The sequence below is a fragment of the Pelophylax lessonae genome (assembly GCF_965119305.1).
Source record: "Pelophylax lessonae genome assembly, chromosome: 4".
Lineage (NCBI taxonomy): Eukaryota > Metazoa > Chordata > Amphibia > Anura > Ranidae > Pelophylax > Pelophylax lessonae.
In genome coordinates, this window is record NC_138771.1 from 554721509 (window position 1) to 554743766 (window position 22258).

At 42.7% G+C, this 22258-nt stretch overlaps 1 protein-coding gene across 1 annotated transcript in view; it reads right to left on the reverse strand.

Annotated features, from left to right (window-relative positions):
• AEBP1 (AE binding protein 1) overlaps nucleotides 1–22258 on the reverse strand; it is a 97882-nt gene that overhangs the window by 70502 nt on the left and 5122 nt on the right. Inside the window, exons 2-3 of the mRNA XM_082255086.1 lie at nucleotides 17883–18193; nucleotides 8308–9027 (exon numbers count right to left, since the gene is read on the reverse strand). Of these exons, the coding sequence (XP_082111212.1) occupies nucleotides 8308–9027; nucleotides 17883–18150 (988 nt within the window). The 5' untranslated portion in view covers nucleotides 18151–18193. The remainder of the gene's footprint in view (nucleotides 1–8307; nucleotides 9028–17882; nucleotides 18194–22258) is intronic.

Sequence of the window (22258 nt, forward strand, 5' to 3'; positions counted from 1 at the left end):
TAGGGGTGGCTTGTGCGTGTCAAGCCTCGCTCTAAATATGTGAGCGCTCCGGTGGATTGGCCAGCGGGTCATAGTCACTCCCCTTCCTCTTAGCTTAATGTGAGACACCGGAACCTCCGAACCAGGCATTCGTTCGGCGGTGTCCCTGGCTATTATAATGATTGGGGTAATAAATGGGATCTAAACAGTACTATTAATATAATACAATGGTCTACTGAATAGCGGATACAGCGTGGCGATGCCGATCTCTCTCAGGAATGCACTAAGTACATTAAAACATATAATGATATAGTCACATATATTCTATACCCAATTTTAATAAAAAGCATATATTATCATTCAAAATAAACCAATAACATTAAAAATCATTCGGAAATCATTAAAAATCATTAAAAATCATTAAAAATCAATAACAATCAATTACTCTATAAAAAATATTTTAAAATATTTCTCTAAAATTAGGCGAATATACCCAGATAAATATAATACATGATACAATGCTGGCCATTAATTTATTTGTCGCTAATGAAGCAGTTCAGGTCAAAATCCTTATTTAAACCCCTGGGTGCCAGAACCTTGGCCTCATACACCCAGAAGGATTCCCTCCTGCTTAACTGGCGAATGTAATTTCCTCCTCTCCAATGTGGCTGGACATGTTCTATTCCCCAGAACTTTAATGTATGTGGTTTTTTGTTATGGAATTCTTTAAAGTGTTTAGACACATTGTGTAAAACCTCCCCCTTCTTTATATTTGCAATGTGTTCTCCTATCCTTACATTTAAGGCTCTGGAGGTCCGTCCCACATATTGGAGTCCACACCCACATTCCATCATATAGACTACCCCTATCGTGGTACAAGTTATGAGATCTTTAATACGATATTCTTTGCCTGTGCTGTTACATATAAAGGACTTCTTTTTCTTTACATTTTTTCTTGTCTGTTGGCATACACCACATCTGCCACATGCGTGAAAGCCCGACAAGAACTGAAATACTGTATTTTTCTTCTGTACAGGAGGATTTATCACCCCCGGGGCCAACCTGTCCTTCAGAATAGGTGCTCTCCTATAAATGAAGCCAGGTCTCTCCGGGAGGTGGGGTCCTAAAATTCTGTCTTGTTTAAGGACTCCCCAGTGTTTTTTTACAATACGTTCAACTTGCTTGTGTTGAGCATTGTAATCCAACACTAATTTGAAATTGTTATTAGCCTCCTTGGATGGAGCTGGTTTATTACTTAAAAGTTCCATTCTATTTAATCTCGAAACTTTCTCTAAGTCTGAAGACACTTTTTCCATATCATACCCTTTTTGCTGAAACCTGTCTACTAATATTTTGGACTGTGCCCGCTCTACCCGCCAGCCGTAAAAAATCCCCCAGAGGTTTTTTTAGAGAAACCCAGTGCCCTATGGGGGTACAGGGGATCAATTGGAAAACAATCTGGGGAAAAAAGAAAAGACAAAGAGGACGACGAGCAGGTCGACGCCTCCAAAAGAAACAAAACCCAATAGGAGCAGGCATATTTAATATTAGTGGTATACCTTTGACTAAGGAAGAGACGAAAGTCCTAGATAAAGGGTTAAAATATGCCCCTGTAAAAAATTTGAATAAATTCGACACTTATGTCAATTTACAGAAATACATGAGAAGCTTAAATCAAAAGAAGTATTTCCTATCCAAACCAGATAACCGCCCTATGAATAGCGAGAGAACACATTATTCCATGTTGAGAAATAAATCGGTGTTCAATCCACCCAATAAAGACAGCAAGTATATGGAAGTATTTAAAAATCTGGTATCACAAGATCTAGAGCAACTAAAAATAAGAAAAATCCAAGACCCCCAATGGATTAAAAAAGGGATTGCAAGCCTGGAAGCCAATAAGCAACTGGTAATTAGACCAGCGGATAAAGGGGGCAGGATAGTTGTCATGAGTACAGAATACTACAATAACGAAATGACAAGACAACTCTCTGACCCGAATACTTATTCCCGTTTAAGGGGTAATCCGCTAAATACATATAAAAAAGAACTTGATGTATTGATTAAAAATGGATTGGATGAAGCTATTTTAAATAAAAAAGAAGCAATGTACCTGAACCCTATTTCCTGTCGAACTCCCATTATTTATTTTCTCCCAAAAATTCATAAGTCTGTAGAGAAACCTCCGGGGAGACCCATTATTAATGGGATTGACTCCCTGAGCTCCAGATTGGGCCAATATATTGACGTTTATTTGCAGCCATTGGTTACCCGCACACCGGCATACATAAGAGACACCAAACATGTGATCCAAGACCTACAATCCCTTCCCATTACAGAGAACTGCATTCTAGCAACTGCAGATGTGGGCTCTTTATATACGATCATAGGCCATGATGCGGCTATGAGGGCAGCATCATGGGCCCTGGATGAATCGGAGCTGGAAGAGGATCATTTAGAGTTCATATTGGAAAGTTTGGAGTTTTGTCTCAAACATAATTATTTTTGGTAATCGGGAAACTTTTTTCTACAAACCAAAGGCGTGGCGATGGGGGCAAGATTTGCCCCCAGTGTCGCCAATTTATTTATGGCCAAATGGGAAGCAGAAGATATCTTATCTCACAGACCTCCAGAACTCATCTTTTACAAAAGGTTTATAGATGATCTGATTATGATTTGGGATGGTGATATGGATTCTTTTAACCTTTTTAAAGCTAAAATGAATTTTAATAATAAAAATATTGTTTTAACATGGACAGAGAGCAAAGAAAAAATACAATTCCTTGATTTAGAGATTTTTATTAAAGACGGTCAAATACACACTAGAAATTTTTTTAAACCTACAGACCGCAACTCTTACCTTTCTATGGACAGCTGCCACCATAGAAATTGGCTCTTCAATATTCCAAGGGGACAGCTGATCCGAATCAAGAGAAATTGCTCAAACGAAGATGACTTTGTTGCACAGTCCAAAATATTAGTAGACAGGTTTCAGCAAAAAGGGTATGATATGGAAAAAGTGTCTTCAGACTTAGAGAAAGTTTCGAGATTACCGTATATACTCGAGTATAAGCCGAGTTTTTCAGCATGTTTTTTCATGCTGAAAATGCACCCCTCGGCTTATACTCGAGTCACTGACTGGAGTGTCTTTTTAAAAATGGCGCCGCTCGGCGCCGACGTGTCACTGCGCATGTGCTGCATGCCCGGAAATAGCCGAACGTGTTCGGCTTTTCCCGAGCATCGGTGGCGCATTTGCGGTGACGTATGGCGGCGCCGGGTGGCGCGATTTTTAAATCGAAGACGGCGCCTCACCGACAGGTAAGTGAGATGCCTCCGCAGCCCCTGTATTTCCTCATGCAGTGCTGCGGGCATGGTACAGACATTCTCCTGTACCATGCCCGCAGCACTGCATCTCCTGTGCCATGCCTGTAATTACTGTGCCATGCCTATACCTACTGTGCCATGCCTATACATACTGTGCCATGCCTGTACATACTGTGCCATGCCTCTAATTACTGTGCCATGCCTGTACATACTGTGCCATGCCTATACATACTGTGCCATGCCTCTAATTACTGTGCCATGCCTCTAATTACTGTGCCATGCCTCTACCTACTGTGCCATGCCTCTACATACTGTGCCATGCCTATACATACTGTGCCATGCCTATACATACTGTGCCATGCCTGTACTTACTGTGCCATGCCTATACCATCACCTGTACTATGCCTATACCATCACCTGTGCCATGCCTGTACCATGACCTGTGCCATGCCTGTACCATGACCTGTGCCATGCCTGTACCATGACCTGTGCCATGCCTGTACCATGACCTGTGCCATGCCTGTACCATGACCTGTGCCATGCCTGTACTGTGACCTGTGCCATGCCTGTACTGTGACCTGTGCCATGCCTGTACTGTGACCTGTGCCATGCATGTACCATGACCTGTGCCATGCCTATACCTTCATCTGTGCCATGCCTGTACCATCACCTGTGCCCTGACCTGTGCCATGCCCTTACCATGACCTGTGCAATGCCTGTACTATGACCTGCGCTATCTCCTGTACCATGCACGCAGCCCCTGTTTTGTGTCTCGTGGTGGTCCAGTTGGGTCCAGTAGCTGCAGCATTTCCCACCCTAGGCTTATACTCGAGTCAATAAGTTTTCCCACTTTTTTGTGGCAAAAGTAGGGGTCTCGGCTTATATTCGGGTCGGCTTATACTCGAGTATATACGGTAAATAGAATGGAACTTTTAAGTAATAAACCAGCTCCATCCAAGGAGGCTAATAACAATTTCAAATTAGTGTTGGATTACAATGCTCAACACAAGCAAGTTGAACGTATTGTAAAAAAACACTGGGGAGTCCTTAAACAAGACAGAATTTTAGGACCCCACCTCCAGGAGAGACCTGGCTTCATTTATAGGAGAGCACCTATTCTGAAGGACAGGTTGGCCCCGGGGGTGATAAATCCTCCTGTACAGAAGAAAAATACAGTATTTCAGTTCTTGTCGGGCTTTCACGCATGTGGCAGATGTGGTGTATGCCAACAGACAAGAAAGAATGTAAAGAAAAAGAAGTCCTTTATATGTAACAGCACAGGCAAAGAATATCGTATTAAAGATCTCATAACTTGTACCACGATAGGGGTAGTCTATATGATGGAATGTGGGTGTGGACTCCAATATGTGGGACGGACCTCCAGAGCCTTAAATGTAAGGATAGGAGAACACATTGCAAATATAAAGAAGGGGGAGGTTTTACACAATGTGTCTAAACACTTTAAAGAATTCCATAACAAAAAACCACATACATTAAAGTTCTGGGGAATAGAACATGTCCAGCCACATTGGAGAGGAGGAAATTACATTCGCCAGTTAAGCAGGAGGGAATCCTTCTGGGTGTATGAGGCCAAGGTTCTGGCACCCAGGGGTTTAAATAAGGATTTTGACCTGAACTGCTTCATTAGCGACAAATAAATTAATGGCCAGCATTGTATCATGTATTATATTTATCTGGGTATATTCGCCTAATTTTAGAGAAATATTTTAAAATATTTTTTATAGAGTAATTGATTGTTATTGATTTTTAATGATTTTTAATGATTTTTAATGATTTTTAATGATTTCCGAATGATTTTTAATGTTATTGGTTTATTTTGAATGATAATATATGCTTTTTATTAAAATTGGGTATAGAATATATGTGACTATATCATTATATGTTTTAATGTACTTAGTGCATTCCTGAGAGAGATCGGCATCGCCACGCTGTATCCGCTATTCAGTAGACCATTGTATTATATTAATAGTACTGTTTAGATCCCATTTATTACCCCAATCATTATAATAGCCAGGGACACCGCCGAACGAATGCCTGGTTCGGAGGTTCCGGTGTCTCACATTAAGCTAAGAGGAAGGGGAGTGACTATGACCCGCTGGCCAATCCACCGGAGCGCTCACATATTTAGAGCGAGGCTTGACACGCACAAGCCACCCCTACCGAGGAAGTCAAAGGAGCATCACGCTCGACGTAACGCGTATAGGGGGGGGCGGAGCGTGCGTGGCCGACGCAGATCGTTTCTCCGGAGCACTATCTACACTACATGTCAGCAAAGCAGGCACGGCTGAGTGCCCTGCAAATGTGAGTTTGTTTATTCTCTTCAATAAAGCTGATTTATATATATATATACGGAGAGCACTAGATTTTGTCCCATTCTTATCCCCACATATATCTTGGAATCCCTGGAGCTACACAGTAGAGAGGCCCTTTCCTGGAAATCCATTATCCATGTTATGTGATTGCTGGCCCATTTGGGTCTGATGGGAAGGTGAGAGGCTTATCTGTCTGGTGGAGGGATTCACTAAACGGTGCTCACAATATTCGTTGTTTATCACGATTGGATCACATTTCAGTTGAACACTGGGACTTTTGGAGATTTCTTTGATTGGAGCACTAGCACGATTATGTGCCCTATGAACTCTATTATCACATATTATCACTGTTTTATTTGTGTGATTTCTGGCGCAGCACATTTTTGTATTTATTTGTATGGTTTGTGATTTGTGAACACTATTGGTGTTTGCTGCCGGATTAGCATTAACACACTTAAGGATATATTTTTTCACACTATATTCACACACATTAGTTTTGTGTTTTATTTTGGTTTGCGCTGATAGTTTTTCTGGTATCATGTGTGTATGTATGAATGTGGGTTTGTGTGAGTATAAGTGCGTGTGTGTGTGTGTATGCAAGTGTATGTATATGTTTTTGTTGTTTAAATGTCTCATATTGGGTACTGCTTTTCTATAAATAAGGTGGGATGAATGATAAGAAGTGCTGTACACTAGGCTAGGGTGTATATACTGCTGACCCCTGTGATCTGCTTGCTGGGCTGTAGGTTACTTTTACTCCTGACCCCCACACTTTGTACATTAAATGTTCCTGACCCTGACCCCTACATTCTGTACATTACAAACTTCTGACATCTATTCTGCACTCTGCACATTACACACTTCTGACCACTTCACACTGTATAATACTCTACTCTTAACCCTTTTACCTATACTGTACATGACCTGACCTCTGCACACTGTACATTACTCTACTCCTAACCCTTTTACTTATACTGTACATTACACACTTCTGACCTCTGTACACTTTGAAGGTTACACCCTTCTGACCCCTGCACTGCAGCCATGTGGGATCTGAGAGAGTTGCAGAAAAGGCGTAAGAGTCTGTGTTTGCCTCTGTCGGATGTTTGTTGCAAAAAATAAAACACCATTCCTCTTTACTACCCTACCTTATAAATACAGCTCTGATATTTAAACATAAAAGTCGTAATGTAGCTATTCTTGGGGTAAGAAATGTTTTGAACACTCATGCAGGGTTAACTAGGCTGTCATAACACACAGGGGGCATATCAAGGCATCACATCATGTGAGGCAAACAAGGCATTTGCCTGTAGCGGCATTTTTTAGGGGGGTGACGCCATCCCTCCATCCCCTCACCATCCGTGCAACATTTCCAACATTGTTCACCGCTGACTTCACACCAGACCTCACAGCAGGCTGAGTGGTACTGTCAATCATCCCTGGTGCAACCTGAGACCCTGCCCTCCTTCCCCACACTGTCCCTGCCTTGCACTGGGATTGGGCATGGCCACGGCTCCTCCTTCTCCCCCTTTTCCACATCCGAATCCTTCTTCCTAACCTGTGGCTGCGGCCATACCTTTCCCTTTTACCATCAAGGAAAAAGGGGGGGGGGAGGAGAAAGCAGGAGGAGAGGCATGCCCTGCGGATTTGCAGCCATTTGCTGCAGGCTTCCCGATCCATCCCTGTACATCTTGACTCTGTAAAAGTTCCGGAACTTCTTCACTAAGTGCTCAGGACTTGGGGGGGAGTAGTTCCACCTCCACAGTACATATAATATTACCTTACAATGGCCTTATCCCCTGGATATGTGTTCAGGAAATTTAGCTTCTATTCTAAGATGTCGTCAACATTACCAGTAGTGCCAGCTGGCACAATATATATGGTTTGTGGCCTGCACACAAATATGTAGCCTGAAGAGAAAACAGCCTATTATGGTTGTATCAAATGTGGGAACAACAAAATTCATAATGAAGGCATACTGGACAGCCACTGAAATATCTAGTGAATATTTAAAATGAACAGACACACCAAGAGCAGTTTTGATAAAAAGCATAAAACAAAACATCACTGCATGTCAAAATACATAAAGCTTCTTACACATAAAAGTTACCATAAACAATAACAAGACTCAAACATACACTCCGGGGATGGAATGTGCTACTGAGTAGGGGGCTGACTACTGATCTGGGAAACCGCTGAGCTGGGGGGGCTACGGGGGTATTACTGAGCCGGGGAACCACTAATCAGTGGGTCTACTGAGCCGGGAAACTGATGAGCTGGGGATCTGCTGAGTGGGGGTACCAATGAGCCAGGAAACAGATGAGCAGGGGTACTAGGGAACCACTAAAAACACCACAATATAAAAAAATAAATAAAAAAAAAAAACACTAGATACCACACTAACACATTACTATGCCTCAAATCAGGTGACTTACGTCTACTTTAAAACAAATAGAAAACCAACACACGGGGGGCATTTGCCAAGCTTCATTGATGCTTCGAAAATGCATCACAAAAGCATGAAAAGCACATAAAAAATACATGTTAAAGTGATAGCCGCTTTAACGGGTGTTACTAATCAATACAAATGTAAATGAGCCCCAAAGGAGTTACACCTTATATAGAATCTACCTCCTAGTCATGGCAGTATTTCAAAGGCTGCACACTTTACCTTCACCCCATACATCTTCTCCCGTATGTGTTCTTGAGTCAGTCACTGAGGGCCTCCCGTACCTGTCCTCTTCTTCAGTGACATGAGGTCTTTTGTATCTATCTTGTTCAGTAATGACAGGTGTCCTATACTTATTGTCAATTTCCTTAGCCACTTGTGGTGTTCTATACTTATCTTCTGCTTCTGTGACCCGGGGTATTTTGTACCTGTCATAATCATAATCCTCTGGTATTTGAGGTTCTTTGTATCCCTCTTCTTCTTCCACCACTGATACATGAGGCCTTCTGTATCTCACATCGTCCTCTTCCCCTGTAATTTTGGGTTTTTTATATGTCTCCTCCTTTTCTCTCCCTGTGACTTGCGGCCTTTTATAACTATCTTCATAGTCATCAGGAGTTTCAGGTCTGCCATATCTTCTGTCCTCTTCTTCTTCTTCAGCTTTGGTTGTTGTGCGCCTTTCTTCCTCCACAATAACTTTTGGCTTACTGTATCTGTCCTGTTCTGGACGTTGATCTTGCTTCTTTCCTGATGGCTTCTTTGTAGGTTTTGGTGGCTTTTCTTTGGGCTTTTTGGTTGGTTTTGGTTTCTTTTCTTTTGGCTTTTTGGTTGGTTTTGGAGCCTTTTCTTTTTTGGGAGGCTTTTCTTTGGGTTTTTTAGTAGGTTTAGGTGCTTTCTCCTTCTTTTCTTTCTTTGCTTTTTCGTTAGCTCTCACAGGTGGTCCTGTCCATTGGAAAGAAATATCAAGATCATTACAAACTGGAAAGGTCATCCAAAATCAACTCTCAAGATGATCTAAGTTCATAAACATGAGTCATATGTAGATGATCAAGGTTCACTGAGAAATCATAGGACAAACTAGTAAAAAAAAAATCAAAAATAAAAGATGGTACCTAATCTTTAGCAGTATGCTCAATTGTTGTTATATTGCCATAGCACTACTACTTCTATATACAGTAAACACTTTTTCTTGTTATTACTGTTCAAATATCTGGTTAGTTACTGAGGGCACTACCACACTTCTCTGTATAAATACGTTTGCTGTGTTTAATTGTGCTAGATCACTGAGTTGGGATAATTTAGGGATGGCCACCACTCATGAACCAAAGCAATCACCATCATTGCTGCATAAGAGATGGAGATAAACATTATTATCTGATAGAAAAAAACAATTACCTCTGTCATCTACAGATTGAACAGATTGGTGGCTATCCTTTATAAAAAATACAACTACAGATGGACAATATTCTGTACATCTTTATATTATACACCGATCAGCCATAACTGTATGACCACTGACAGGTAAGTGAATAACCTTGATTATCTCATTACAAAGGCATCTGAAAGTCTGTGGGATTTATTAGGCAGTAAAGCCCCGTACACACGTACCGATCGTCGTCATACAAACGTCGGCGGACGAAAGATCTGCCGATTGTACGCTTGTTAGTATGGTGCCTCCGACAGCTGTCTGCGCACATTCTGCGGACAAGAGTCTTTCTTGCAAACATGAAAATTTTTGTATGCCGACACCAGAACGGACGATTGTTCGCCAGTCAGTACAGAATTCTGCCGACAGACCGCAGATTTGCAAGACTGGGCATGCTCAGAAAAGAAAAAACACAGGGAAAGTTAACCATTACATGACATCACTTCTGCAGTCGGCTGTAGTCGGCGGACAAAATTCTTGGGCAGTCTTTGCACTTTTCAACAGACATCGACATCCCGGGGGGGAAAGGCGAACGTTTGTATGCCGACGATCGGTACGTGTGTACGGGGCTTAAGTGAGCATGTTGTCCCTGAAGCTGATGTGTTGAAAGCAGAAAAAATGGGCATTACAGTTTGTTGTGTATGGGGCTGTATAGCTGGAGTCCAGTCAGGGTGCCCATGGTAACCTGTGTCCTCAGCCAAAAGTGCCTACAACGGGCACATCAGCATCAGAACTGGACCATGGAGCAATGGAAGATGGTAGCACACAGAGCGTTACAAAAAATGAGCTGCAAAGCTAGTACCGGCGCCAGGAAAAAGCAGCTGTAAAAATGAGCTTTCAGAAGCTTTTTGCATTGGCATTGGCATTAATGCGCATTTATCCGCGTTAGCGTTTAGCAGTGTTTCTCAAAATCTCAAATTCAGTTACTACAGAGCACAAGTCGCATGACATGTCAAAATCAATGGTTCCCTATGAAAGCCGTCTTAACTGATCTGACTTTCAGCCCAGTGATTTGAATAAAAGTAGTATCCAAGTCGCTATCATCTTTCAATCAATCAGATAAGCAGGGGGACAGAAAGATGAACTTTTACTGTCCAGTCACAGGCTGGGGGGAAGGTCAGGCCTCCTGCACTGCCAAACAGGACTGTGCTGTATGAAAGGGCTGTGTAAATCTCAGAACTGGATGGACAGAAATGCAAATGTTTTGGCAGATAAAACAGTTCCCGTCTAAGTATTTCGTCTGTGCGTTCAGCTTTAAACAAAAACACGGCAAAATATTTTCACAGAAGCCACATAAGCTGAGACTGATTCGACTCATGGCATGTGTCTTGTGCTCTGAGAATCTTGAAGGGGAAGCCCATGGCAAAATTTAAAAAACGCCAAAATTTAAAAAGAAAACAGCGGGGTCCCTTCAACATCCATACCAGACCCTTATCCGAGCATGCAGCCCAGTAGATCAGTAAAGTGGCGGGGAGAGCAAGTGTCCCCCCAGACCATACCAGGCCACAAGCCCGCAACATGGAGGGGTAGGTGCTTTGCCCTGCCATTTTTGCGCCACTTTTTTTTAGAGGATTTTACATTGCTAACATTGCATACACTTGATCTAATAGCACAAGTTACATGCCAAAAGTCAGATCTGATGATCCTGACTTGGATGCGACTTTCATTCAAATTAATGGGCTGAAATCTTGTCCAAGTCAGACCAAAGTAGTGCAGGAACCTTTTTCACAGTCCAGAGGCGTAACTAGAACCTTCAGGGCCCTGGTGCAAGAAACCATGAAGGGCCCTCCGGACCCCTGGCTGGGGCCCTTCCCTTCAAGACTGGGGCTCTTCCCACTGATGCTGGGGTCCTTTACTCTCGTTGCGGGGCCCTTTATTACGGTCCCACAGTGGGCCCCCTTCCTGCCATCTTGGGGCCTCCCCACGGTGGTGGAACACCCGGGCCTGGTCGCAAGTGTGACCTTTGCGATCCTGGAAGTTCACCCATTGGTGTCAGTAGTTTTTATTTTTTGGTATTTTAATTGTATTATTTTTTATCATTTTATTTTATTTTTTTTACAATGTCACTGACTAGGACTAAAATAAAGGAAGGAGCTGGTAAATTACATATTTACTGACCCCTTCCTGATTCTCTATTGTGACACATTCCTAGCAGCAGCCAGCAGGAGAGGGAAGGGAGCACATGTGGGAGGGGACCAGGGGAGCACACAGGGGCCCAGAGAACACAAGTGGCGGTGGCAGCATACAGAGAAACCAATCTCCTCCATTTTCCTCCTGCAGCTACAGGAGGAAAAAGGAGGACAGTGATTTCTCTACATGCTGCCCCTGCCGCCCCTCCTATCCAGGTGTACAAGGGAGCCGCACAGGCCCCCTGGAGCATGGGGCCCGGTTACAATTGCAACCCCTGTAGTTACACCCCTGTCACAGTCGGACCGACACAAGTTAAGGCAGCTGGCATAGGGAACCATTGATTTTGACATGTAAAAAAAAGTTTTATACAGTGTTAACACGCATTTAGCCACATTTAGCATTTAGCCGTGTCAGCGTTTTTACAGCTGCTCCAGAATGCGCTGCCACTGGCTTTTTTGTGGCAGTTTGAAAACACCTATGCCACTTACAGCTCCTAAAAGCCTATGTGTCCATAGAATAACATGGAGAGGCATTTTTAAGCTGCAAAAAATAAAAACGCCTGACTCTGGTAAAAGTGGCTGTAAAAATGCCCTGTGTGCAGATTGTATAGTGTATGGTGAGCCTGCCATTGTATGTTTCTGTGTTATGTGCATGTTTTAAAATCTTTCAATAATAATACAGGTACTGAAAATCTGGGTGGATTCTGTTATCATGGGCTACTTTTTTCTTCCAGGTACTTATTAGGTCCAGTGAGTGGAAGAGTCTAAGATAAGGATATTAACACACGTGTATCATAGAACATTCCTTTCCATGATTTATCCAGCAAGAAATAAATGAGTCAGGTCACCAGGAACCATAGGAGTAACCGTCCAGGAATGTGTATATGATCACATGGCAGTGCAGACACATAAGGTTTCATATATCAGATAAGCTTCCTATGAGGAAAGGAAAATCCTTATTGATTGTAACAGGAAACACAGACACTTTCTTTGCAGTTTTTTAGGCGGATCTGATCGGATCCTCCATGCAGCTCTATGGGGCAGCGGGTGTCAGCGGAGGTCACCTCCGCTGACACCCGCTGCCATCCGCATCCGATCCTGTGCTGAAATCTGGACGGATGGAAACCCTATTTTTCCATCCGTTCAGTAATCGGAGCGGAGCGGATCTGATGAGAGCGGACAAGCGGTCCGCTCTCCTCCGATCCCCCATAGAGGGCAGCGGGTGCTGAGACACCCCCTCTCCGCTCTGCAAGCGGAGACGGAGCTGTCATCCGCCCGGCTCAGCGGGGATCGCGGATCGATCCCCGCTGAGCAACACGGATCCGCCTGCGGAGGCGGACCGTGTGAAAGAGCCCTTAGTGAGATATCGTTTACAAATGTGCACTGACATTAAACCATAGCTCAACTGTCATTAATATTACTACATCCAACTATTAAAATCCAAACGGTGATTCCAAAAATGAATACGAAATTTAAAACCTCCAGCTAAAACCTTTTATGCAGTTCCAGAAACTTTTTTTTTTCTTTTTACATTTAGGATAAAGGTTTTACATAAATAAAAGCTGATTGTTTGTATGCACCCCTGTCAGTTTTAAATGGTGTGTTTCAAACTTCCAACTGTCACTTTTGCTGGGCAGCTTTGTCAATTAAAGAAAGTTGCAAAATAACAAACTTACTGGTAGGATTTCTAGGTTGAAAAGCCTACAAAAGCCTATAAAAGAAAACACATACAGCCACCACATTTAACCCTTTTACTGCTGGAGTCATTTTCATGGTTTTTGCACATGTGTTTGAAAAAATCATTTTAGACCTGAAGATTAGTTGAAGCCCACAAACATTATATATTTTCTGAAAGCAGAGACCGTGGAAAAGAAAATGTTGGTAGTTCCACTTTTTTATTTCACAAGACATATGTGCAAATGTCAATATTAAAATAACTGTAAATTAATTTTAGGGCACAAAAATACAATATACTACCCAATTTTTGGTATGGTACAAAAGATGAGGTTATGCTGAGTAAATAGATACCCAACATGCCAAGCATTAAATTGCCGACAAACTTTGGTACCCTATCTTTTCCATAGTCGATATTTTAAAAGCTAATACAGGTGATCAGTTTAGAATAACCCACGAATAATGGCCCTGGAATTACTGCTCTTTCTCTAGCATGCTTGGCGATATGTAATATCTTTATTGCAAGCAAAGCGTTCATACAAAGGCATCCCCAATGGGTGCATTTATGTTTGCTTGTACATGCACGTTGAGGGCAGGGTGTTTTACAAAAAATTTTGGGGTTTAAGTGCTCGGGTGTAACTTTTATTTTTTTACTTTTTATTTACTTTCACTAATACTTTTATTTACATCGCATATGGGACAAAAAGTCCCCTATGGGATATAATATTTTCTTTCACTTGAATTTTATTATTAGAAATGATAAGGAGAGTAGACAGTTACAAAGCCAAAGTACTATATGAAAATGGAATAAAATTCAAAAGAAGTTAAAAAGAAGTTTCTCTCTGCAGATAGTGGACATGAAACAAAGATTTAGGAATAAAGGACAATTGGTCCAAGCAACATTGTGGTGTTAGATAAGCAAATATCAGAGTCCTGCCCGGAATTGCGATGCACTTTGTTTCTGATAAAGGCCCTTCGATTGGGATATAATATTTTCAAGACAGTTACTCTTTAATGAGATATCAGGGGTCCTTTAGACCCCCTGATGGCTCAGTTTCCTTCCACTGAAGCCAATGGAGCACAGACTGTGCTCCATTAGCTTTTTTCTGACCATAAGGGACAGGAAAAGTGACAACAGCAACCAGAAGTGAAGTTTTACATGCTGCTTCGAGGTTCATTCTAGCTAGAGGAGCCAAGTGGACAGATGTGTATTGGTCTCCCTCCCCTTCACTCAGTGACGCCCGCCATGCGGCTCCCAGGCCTAGCGGGGGGGGGGGGTGCTTTGGGGTTCCATGCTGGGGGAGACACAAACAGCCACTGGATCACTTTCTTCAGAAAAACGACAGTTGGCTTGTGGTGTGCTGAAGCCACTAGAGGCGTGGCAGTAAAAGGGTAAGTATAAATGAAGGCAAAAATTTTTTTAGTTTTGGATAGAGTGGAGAGGGATTAGAACACCTGGCAGGTTTTTATTGTTGTATGTGACCCCATTGGGGAGATCAGGGGCAGACTGGCAACTTTCAGCCCAGGGGGCAAGTACAATCCAGAGGACCATGGTGCAGCGACTTGGCCCCTCTCCCACTTTCCCTCACCCCCCCTCCACTCTCCCAATCATTCTCCTGACCCCCATTCCTAGCTAAAGCCCTGCTCCAGACACTCTCTACTCACTGGCTGAATCTGGGTTCCCGACCTGGCCAGCAGGGGACGGTTGGGGGGAGCTGGGACAGCTCGGTTGGGGCTGTCCAGGGCAGAAGAGTCTCCAGTGAGGTATGGAACTGGCCACTGCTCAGACACAGCTTACATCATCCATGCTGGGCGGGGAGGCCTGCGCTTTGTCCTTGTCTTCAACCCGCACTTGGTAGGTCAGCGGCAGGGGCTTTTTACTTCTCTAAACCAGGAATCCTTTAGGCATGTCTGTGGCAGAGGTGCTGCGGCCTTTTTACGGGGCATCAGAGCAGCCCAGGGGGCAATTGCCCCCTGGCCCAGTCCTCCCCTGGGGGAGATGCACCCTCTCAATTTGTTTACTGTTATCAGTGAAAGAAAATCCCACATTTTGGGTTGCCACCAGAACAAGTAAAGAAAGGAAAACTTCCAATGGAGACATACAGTGGGTACGGAAAGTATTCAGACCCCCTTAAATGTTTCACTCTTTGTTATATTGCAGCCATTTGCTAAAATCATTTAAGTTCATTCTTCTTCCTCATGAATGTACACATAGCAACCCATACTGACAGAAAAACACAGAATTGTTGACATTGTTGCAGATTTATTAAAAAAGAAATACTGAAATATCACATGGTCCTAAGTATTCAGACCCTTTGCTGTGACACTCATATATTTAACTCAGGTGCTTTCCATTTCTTCTGATCATCCTTGAGATGGTTCTACACCTTCATTTGAGTCCAGCTGTGTTTGATTATACTGATTGGACTTGATTAGGAAAGCCACACACCTGTCTATATAAGACCTCCCAGATCACAATGCATGTCAGAGCAAATGAGAATCATGAGGTCAAAGGAACTGCCTGAAGAGCTCAGAGACAGAATTGTGGCAAGGCACAGATCTGGCCAAGGTTACAAAAAGATTTCTGCTGCACTTAAGGTTCCTAAGAGCACAGTTGCCTCCATAATTCTCAAATAGAAGACGTTTGGGACGACCAGAACGCTTCCTAGAGCTGGCCGTCCGGCCAAACTGAGCTATCGGGGGAGAAGAACCTTGGTGAGAGAGGTAAAGAAGAACCCAAAGATCACTGTGGCTGAGCTCCAGAGATGCAGTCAGGAGATGGGAGAAAGTTGTAGAAAGTCAACCATCACTGCAGCCCTCCACCAGTCGGGGCTTTATGGCAGAGTGGACCGACGGAAGCCTCTCCTCAGTGTAAGACACATGAAAGCCCGCATGGAGTTTGCTAAAAAAACACCTGAAGGACTCCAAGATGGTGAGAAATAAGATTCTCTGGTCTGATGAGACCAAAATAGAACTTTTTGGCCTTAATTCTAAGCGGTATGTGTGGAGAAAACCAGGCACTGCTCATCACCTGTCCAATACAGTGAAGCATGGTGGTGGCAGCATCATGCTGTGGGAGTGTTTTTCAGCTGCAGGGACAGGACGACTGGTTGCAATCGAGGGAAAGATGAATGCGGCCAAGTACAGGGATATCCTGGACAAAAACCTTCCCCAGAATGCTCTGGACCTCAGACTGGGCCGAAGGTTTACCTTCCAACAAGACAATGACCCTAAGCACACAGCTAAAATAACGAAGGAGTGGCTTCACAACAACTCTGTGACTGTTCTTGAATGGCCCAGCCAGAGCCCTGACTTAAACCCAATTGAGCATCTCTGGAGAGACCTAAAAATGGCTGTCCACCAACGTTTACCATCCAACCTGATAGAACTGGAGAGGATCTGCAAGGAGGAATGGCAGAGGATCCCCAAATCCAGGTGTGAAAGACTTGTTGCATCTTTCCCAAAAAGACTCCTGACTGTATTAGATCAAAAGGGGGCTTCTACTAAATACTGAGAAAGGGGTCTGAATACTTAGGACCATGTGATATTTCAGTTTTTCTTTTTTAATAAATCTGCAACAATGTCAACAATTCTGTGTTTTTCTGTCAGTATGGGGTGCTATGTGTACATTCATGAGGAAGAAGAATGAACTTAAATGATTTTAGCAAATGGCTGCAATATAACAAAGAGTGAAAAATTTAAGGGGGTCTGAATACTTTCCGTACCCACTGTAGGTTCAGGTGACAATCAGGGATTCCTTTACTTTGGGGGGATTTCCTCTAACCTCATGTTTTGGCTATAGGACAGGAAGTGAAGGTAAATCTCCCCAGTGGGACACAGAAAGCAAAAAAAAAAAAAAATGACAAAGGCTATGACCCTCCCTCTCTCCAAAAATGTGAAAAAAGGACCTTTAGCCTGCGGCCACACCGGGTACGGTTTAGAGTAGTGCGATTTAAAGTCTGACTTCAGCCCCACTTTAGCACTACTTCTTAGAGATTTGTAATGATTTGATAAGACTTCAGTGCTACTTCAGTATGAGGGACTTTCCATGTCAATTTGAGGAACAGTGATGTTATGAACAAAAGTTTAACTAGCAAAGTGTTAATATTTAACTTTCTTCAGGGCTCAAGTAGTGCTGATATAGACAGAGGTACGATTTACATTATAGTCTATGACAGTGATATTTTGCTGATCTCCTGAAAAAGTACATGAACTACTTCTCAAATCGCACTACTTGAAATCTATTAAGACACTGCCATAGAATTTCATTCAATGCTACTTCAGGTACGATTTGTAAATCATATGTGATGCCTGAAGTTGTATTTGTGTGACCGAGGGCATAGATAGGGTTTGGATACCCTTGTTTGGCAGGAGTTGCCTTTACTAAAAACCAAGGATTTTGCAGACTATGCTTTGCTATGTAAATCAACCGATTACGCAAGTGAAGCAGCACTTAAATCAATTTTGTCATAATTAGGGATTCTTTTCTGAAGAGGAATACCTCACTCAGCTAACCTAATTTACACAGAAGTAACAAACATTAATCCTCATTTCCATATTTAACTCACCACCTCCATCTTCACTTTTTGTAGCTTTTGTCTTTTTTCCCACTTTAGTCTCTTCCTCGTACCGCCCCGTCCCCACTCCCTCTTCATCTTCCTCCCTCTTAGGCTCCCCCTTGTCCTCGTCTTCTTCCTCGGGGACCAGTTCTTTCAGAAACCCTTCCAGAAAGTCTTCAATCTCATCATCGGTGAGAACTATCTGTGCCCTGCCAGTAGAGGGCAGCAGTGGCAGTAGCAGAGAAAGGAACAGTAAGGATGCTCTACCCCTCCACATGCCTCATTACCAGGGGGGGGTGCCAGGGATAATGAAGGAAAGCCTAAAAACAAGAGAAAACAAATCATAATTGTGGCAGTAGATAAAACTGACATCACATGTGCATGCATATACCGATAAAGGAAAACTTCACTCTTGTTTAAAATAATATTATAATATTCTGTATATATTACATGACACCAATTCACAAAAAGAATATTGGGGAAATGGAGAAAGTGCAGAGAAGAGCAACCAAACTGATAAGAGGCATGGAGGAGCTCAGCTATAAGGTAAGATTAGAGAAACTGAGTTTAGAAAAACTTCTCTCTTGAGAAGATGGAATATGATCAACATGTATAAATACACAAGGGGTCCATATAGTGAACTTTTTGTTGAGTTATTCACTTTAAGGTCATTACAGAGGACAAGGGGGCACTCTATGTCTGGAGGAAAATAGACTTAGGCCCCTTTCACACTTGTGCGACTTGTCCTGCGATTTGGGACTGCAAAGTCTCATGACAAGTAGTACTCCATGATTTCCAATGAGTACCGTTCATATCTGTACGACTTCAAGTTGCAACGACTTCAAAGTAGTCTCAGCACTACTTTGGGCCGATTTTAATGTGTTTTGAGGTCCAAAGACATAGGTATTGCTTCAAGTCCAGTCAAAATCACATCAAGATCGCGTCAAATTCGCGGTAAAATCACTGCAGTAAAATCCCACGACTTTTAGGTCGCACAAGTGTGAAAGGGGTCTTAATCTCCAAATACAGAAAGGCTTCTTCACAGTAAGAGCTGTGAAAATGTGAAATAGACTCCCTCCAGAGGTGGTCCTGGTCAGCTCAGTAGATTGCTTGAAGAAAGGCCTGGATTCTTTCCTATACACATATAATATAACTGGATACTAATATTTATAGGTAAAGTTGATCCAGGGAATATCTGATTGCCTTTTGGGGGATCAGGAAGGATTTTTCCCCCTGCTGGGGTAAATTGGATCATGCTTTCCTGGGTTTTTTTTTTGCCTTCCTCTGGATCAACTGCAGGTATAGGATTGTACTGTATGTATATGTTTATTTATTTATTTTTTCCTTCTATTGGTTAAACGAAATAACCTTGTGTCTTTTTTTTTTCAACCAGACTATGTTACTATGTAACATTTGCTACATACACTATTTAGTAAATCAGAGTTATTAAAAACAACTTTTCCATCCAGTCTACATACATTGTAATACATTGTAATCTTCTAAGGTCTTCTTCACACAGGTAGCTGGTTTCATGACAGCGCTAAAAAATCACCCAAAGTAAATAGCTTTTCAGAGCAGGTCAACTGGTTGCTCAGATGCTGCTGCTTAGATGTCTGTCTTTTTGGGGGAAATCCCACTGCACCGCAAGCTCATGCATTATGGTCCCATTCACTGGAATGGGGCACGTTTGGCACCAGTGCCACTATTATAAAATCTGCCGTTATAAACTCAAATCTGCTGCCAGTTGCCCCACTGACTTCTGCATGAACGTGGCCTAAAAGTTATAAATATTCAAATGTTCCCTTTTGCAATAAGTCACCCTGGAGGTATGCTGTACATCACTGGTTTTCCTGATCCCCCATTTCCATCCCGCATTTCCTGCTGGTGTGATTGGCTCACTGCTTTTCCTTGAAGACAAATATTAATCATCCCCTTCAGCTAGTTTCATCTAGCTTTGGTCTCTAAAGAGCGATCCACATTTGGATCTCTCTTTAGACAGCATTTGAAAGACAGTGAGGAGACCCTTTATCCTCTCCTTACCTCCTGCTTCAACCCATTGAACCCTGCATTAGCGCATCGCAATTGCAAGAATTGAATGTAGTTGCTGGGAGTTTGCAGAGCGGCACAATTTATTTGAATGTCTCATAATCAGTAGGCACTACAGCCGCCAAAAGTGACAGGGGGTATAATTCCTGCGGTGAAGCAAAGCTTTGCGGCATGTGCACACCCCCAGTCACTGCCCCTTCAGCTGAAGGGGAGCAGTAAAAACTTGGCTCAAACATGAGTTTTTACCGCCCCTCAACTGCTCGTGTGAATAGGCCCCTAAAGGCTCATCTCCTTCTAAGAGGATATAGACGCTGCATCTTTTCTCATTACACTCCTTGGATTGCACCAGGGGTTTATAATAAAATCAATTTGAGAAAAGACATTAATGAGCAAAACAGTTTTCTATAATCCTTGCAAAGTATATTATTTACCTTGGAGTTAAGGTTAACCACTTGCCGTCTGCTCACTCGAGCACTACTGCGGCAAAGTGGTTCGTTATCGTCTGGCGACGTAGACCTACATCGCCAGACACTCCCCTTTCTCAGCGGCGTGCACGCACCACCGGAGGCTCGCTCCCGCTGTGTTCAGTCACAGCTGGAGTTGGGCCAGGGGAGGAGCAGCGGCGATCGCCGGGGAATCAAGTGTGGAGATCCGCCTGCTTGTGTAAACACAAGCGGGCGGATCTCCTAAGTGACAGGCAGGGTCAGATTGCAGGGTTCAGCATAGCTGAACCCTCGATCTGTCCTTGTGTCACACAGTCACCTCCCCCCACACACGTTAGTAAGCACCAGGCATACATTAACCCCTCCCTCTCCAATAAAATTAACCCCTTCCCTGCCAGTGTCATTTTTACAGTAACAGTGCATATATATAGCACTGATTACTGCAGTAATGTCACTGGTATCCCCAAAAGTGTCAAAAATGTCAGTCAAGGGTCCGATCTGTCCGCCGCAATGTCGCAGTCCCGCAAAAAAAAAAAAAAATCGCAGATCGCCGCCATTACTCGTTAAAAAAAAAAAAACAAAAATGACAAAAATCTTTCCCTTAGTTAGTAAACGCAATAACTTTTGCGCAAACCAATCAAAATATGCTTATTGTGATTTTTTTTACCAAACATAGGTAGCAGAAAACAAATTGGCCAAAAATGTAAAAAATTTAATTTTTACATTTTTTTGGGGGGGAATTTCATATAAAAAAAATGTGAAAAATATTGTTATTTTTTCAAAATTTACGCTCTTTTTTTTGTTTATAGCGCAAAAAGTAAATATCGCAAAGGTGATCAAATACCACCAAAAGAAAGCTCTGTTTGTGGGAAAAAAGGACGTAAATTTTGTTTGGGTATGGCATCGCACAACCGCGCAATTGTCAGTTAAAGTCGCACAGTGCCGAATCGCAAAAAGTGTCTCAGACGTAAGACAGCAAAATCCTCTAGTGGTAAAGTGGTTAATGTATGTTTTTTCTTGCATGACTACATTGGCCAGCTTTGAACATTAAAAGTATGCATATCTCATACCTGATACAACCCTGTAGAAGCAGAGAATCATTTTAGTATTTCCCACTTCTACAGTGATAGCAGCAATCTTCACAGTAACCACAGGGGGTCGCTCACTTGGCATTGCCACAGTTTAGAGAAAGCCTTGTATTTTTTTCAATAAATACAGGCGTACTTTGATAGGATGAGGTAGAGATTGTGATGTCACCATGCCTCCTCTCCACCTTGTCCAATCAAAGAATGCCTTGTTTTCATTTTAAAAAATACAAGGCTTTTCTGAATGGTGGCAGTGCCAAGTGATGGACACCCCCTTATAATTATTATGCAGAAGGACAGCTGTTTGACACTGGATGCAGAGGACCCAGAGTGGCAACTACTACAATGATTTGCAGCTTCTGCAGGGAACAGTGAGGTATGAGATAAACATACTTTACATTGGTCCAAGCTGGACCAATGTAACTATACTATAAAAATCATACCTAAACTTCAGCTTTAGGGGACTGTTTTTTCTCCATAAAACTGGGGTCACATTTTAAAGTGTAACTGTGCCCAGGCTATGGGCATTCTAGTGTAGGGACCTGCTTTTCTGTAGTGTCTGTATTTGTAAATTGCTGTTGCTTGGTAATTATCGCAAAGTTATTTAGTTGAAGACAGGTGCTTCCTGTCCCTGCCAGCTGGGTCAGAAACCTTGATTGGAGGACTGTAATATCTTCTAAATGGGGAATTTTAAATAAGCAGAGAGAGAATTGGACTGTATGACCTTCCATGCAGGAGCCGATGCTGCTGTATTTGATCCAGACCGGAGGCAAAGACTATTAGGCAAGTGTTCCTGTGTTCTATGTGTATT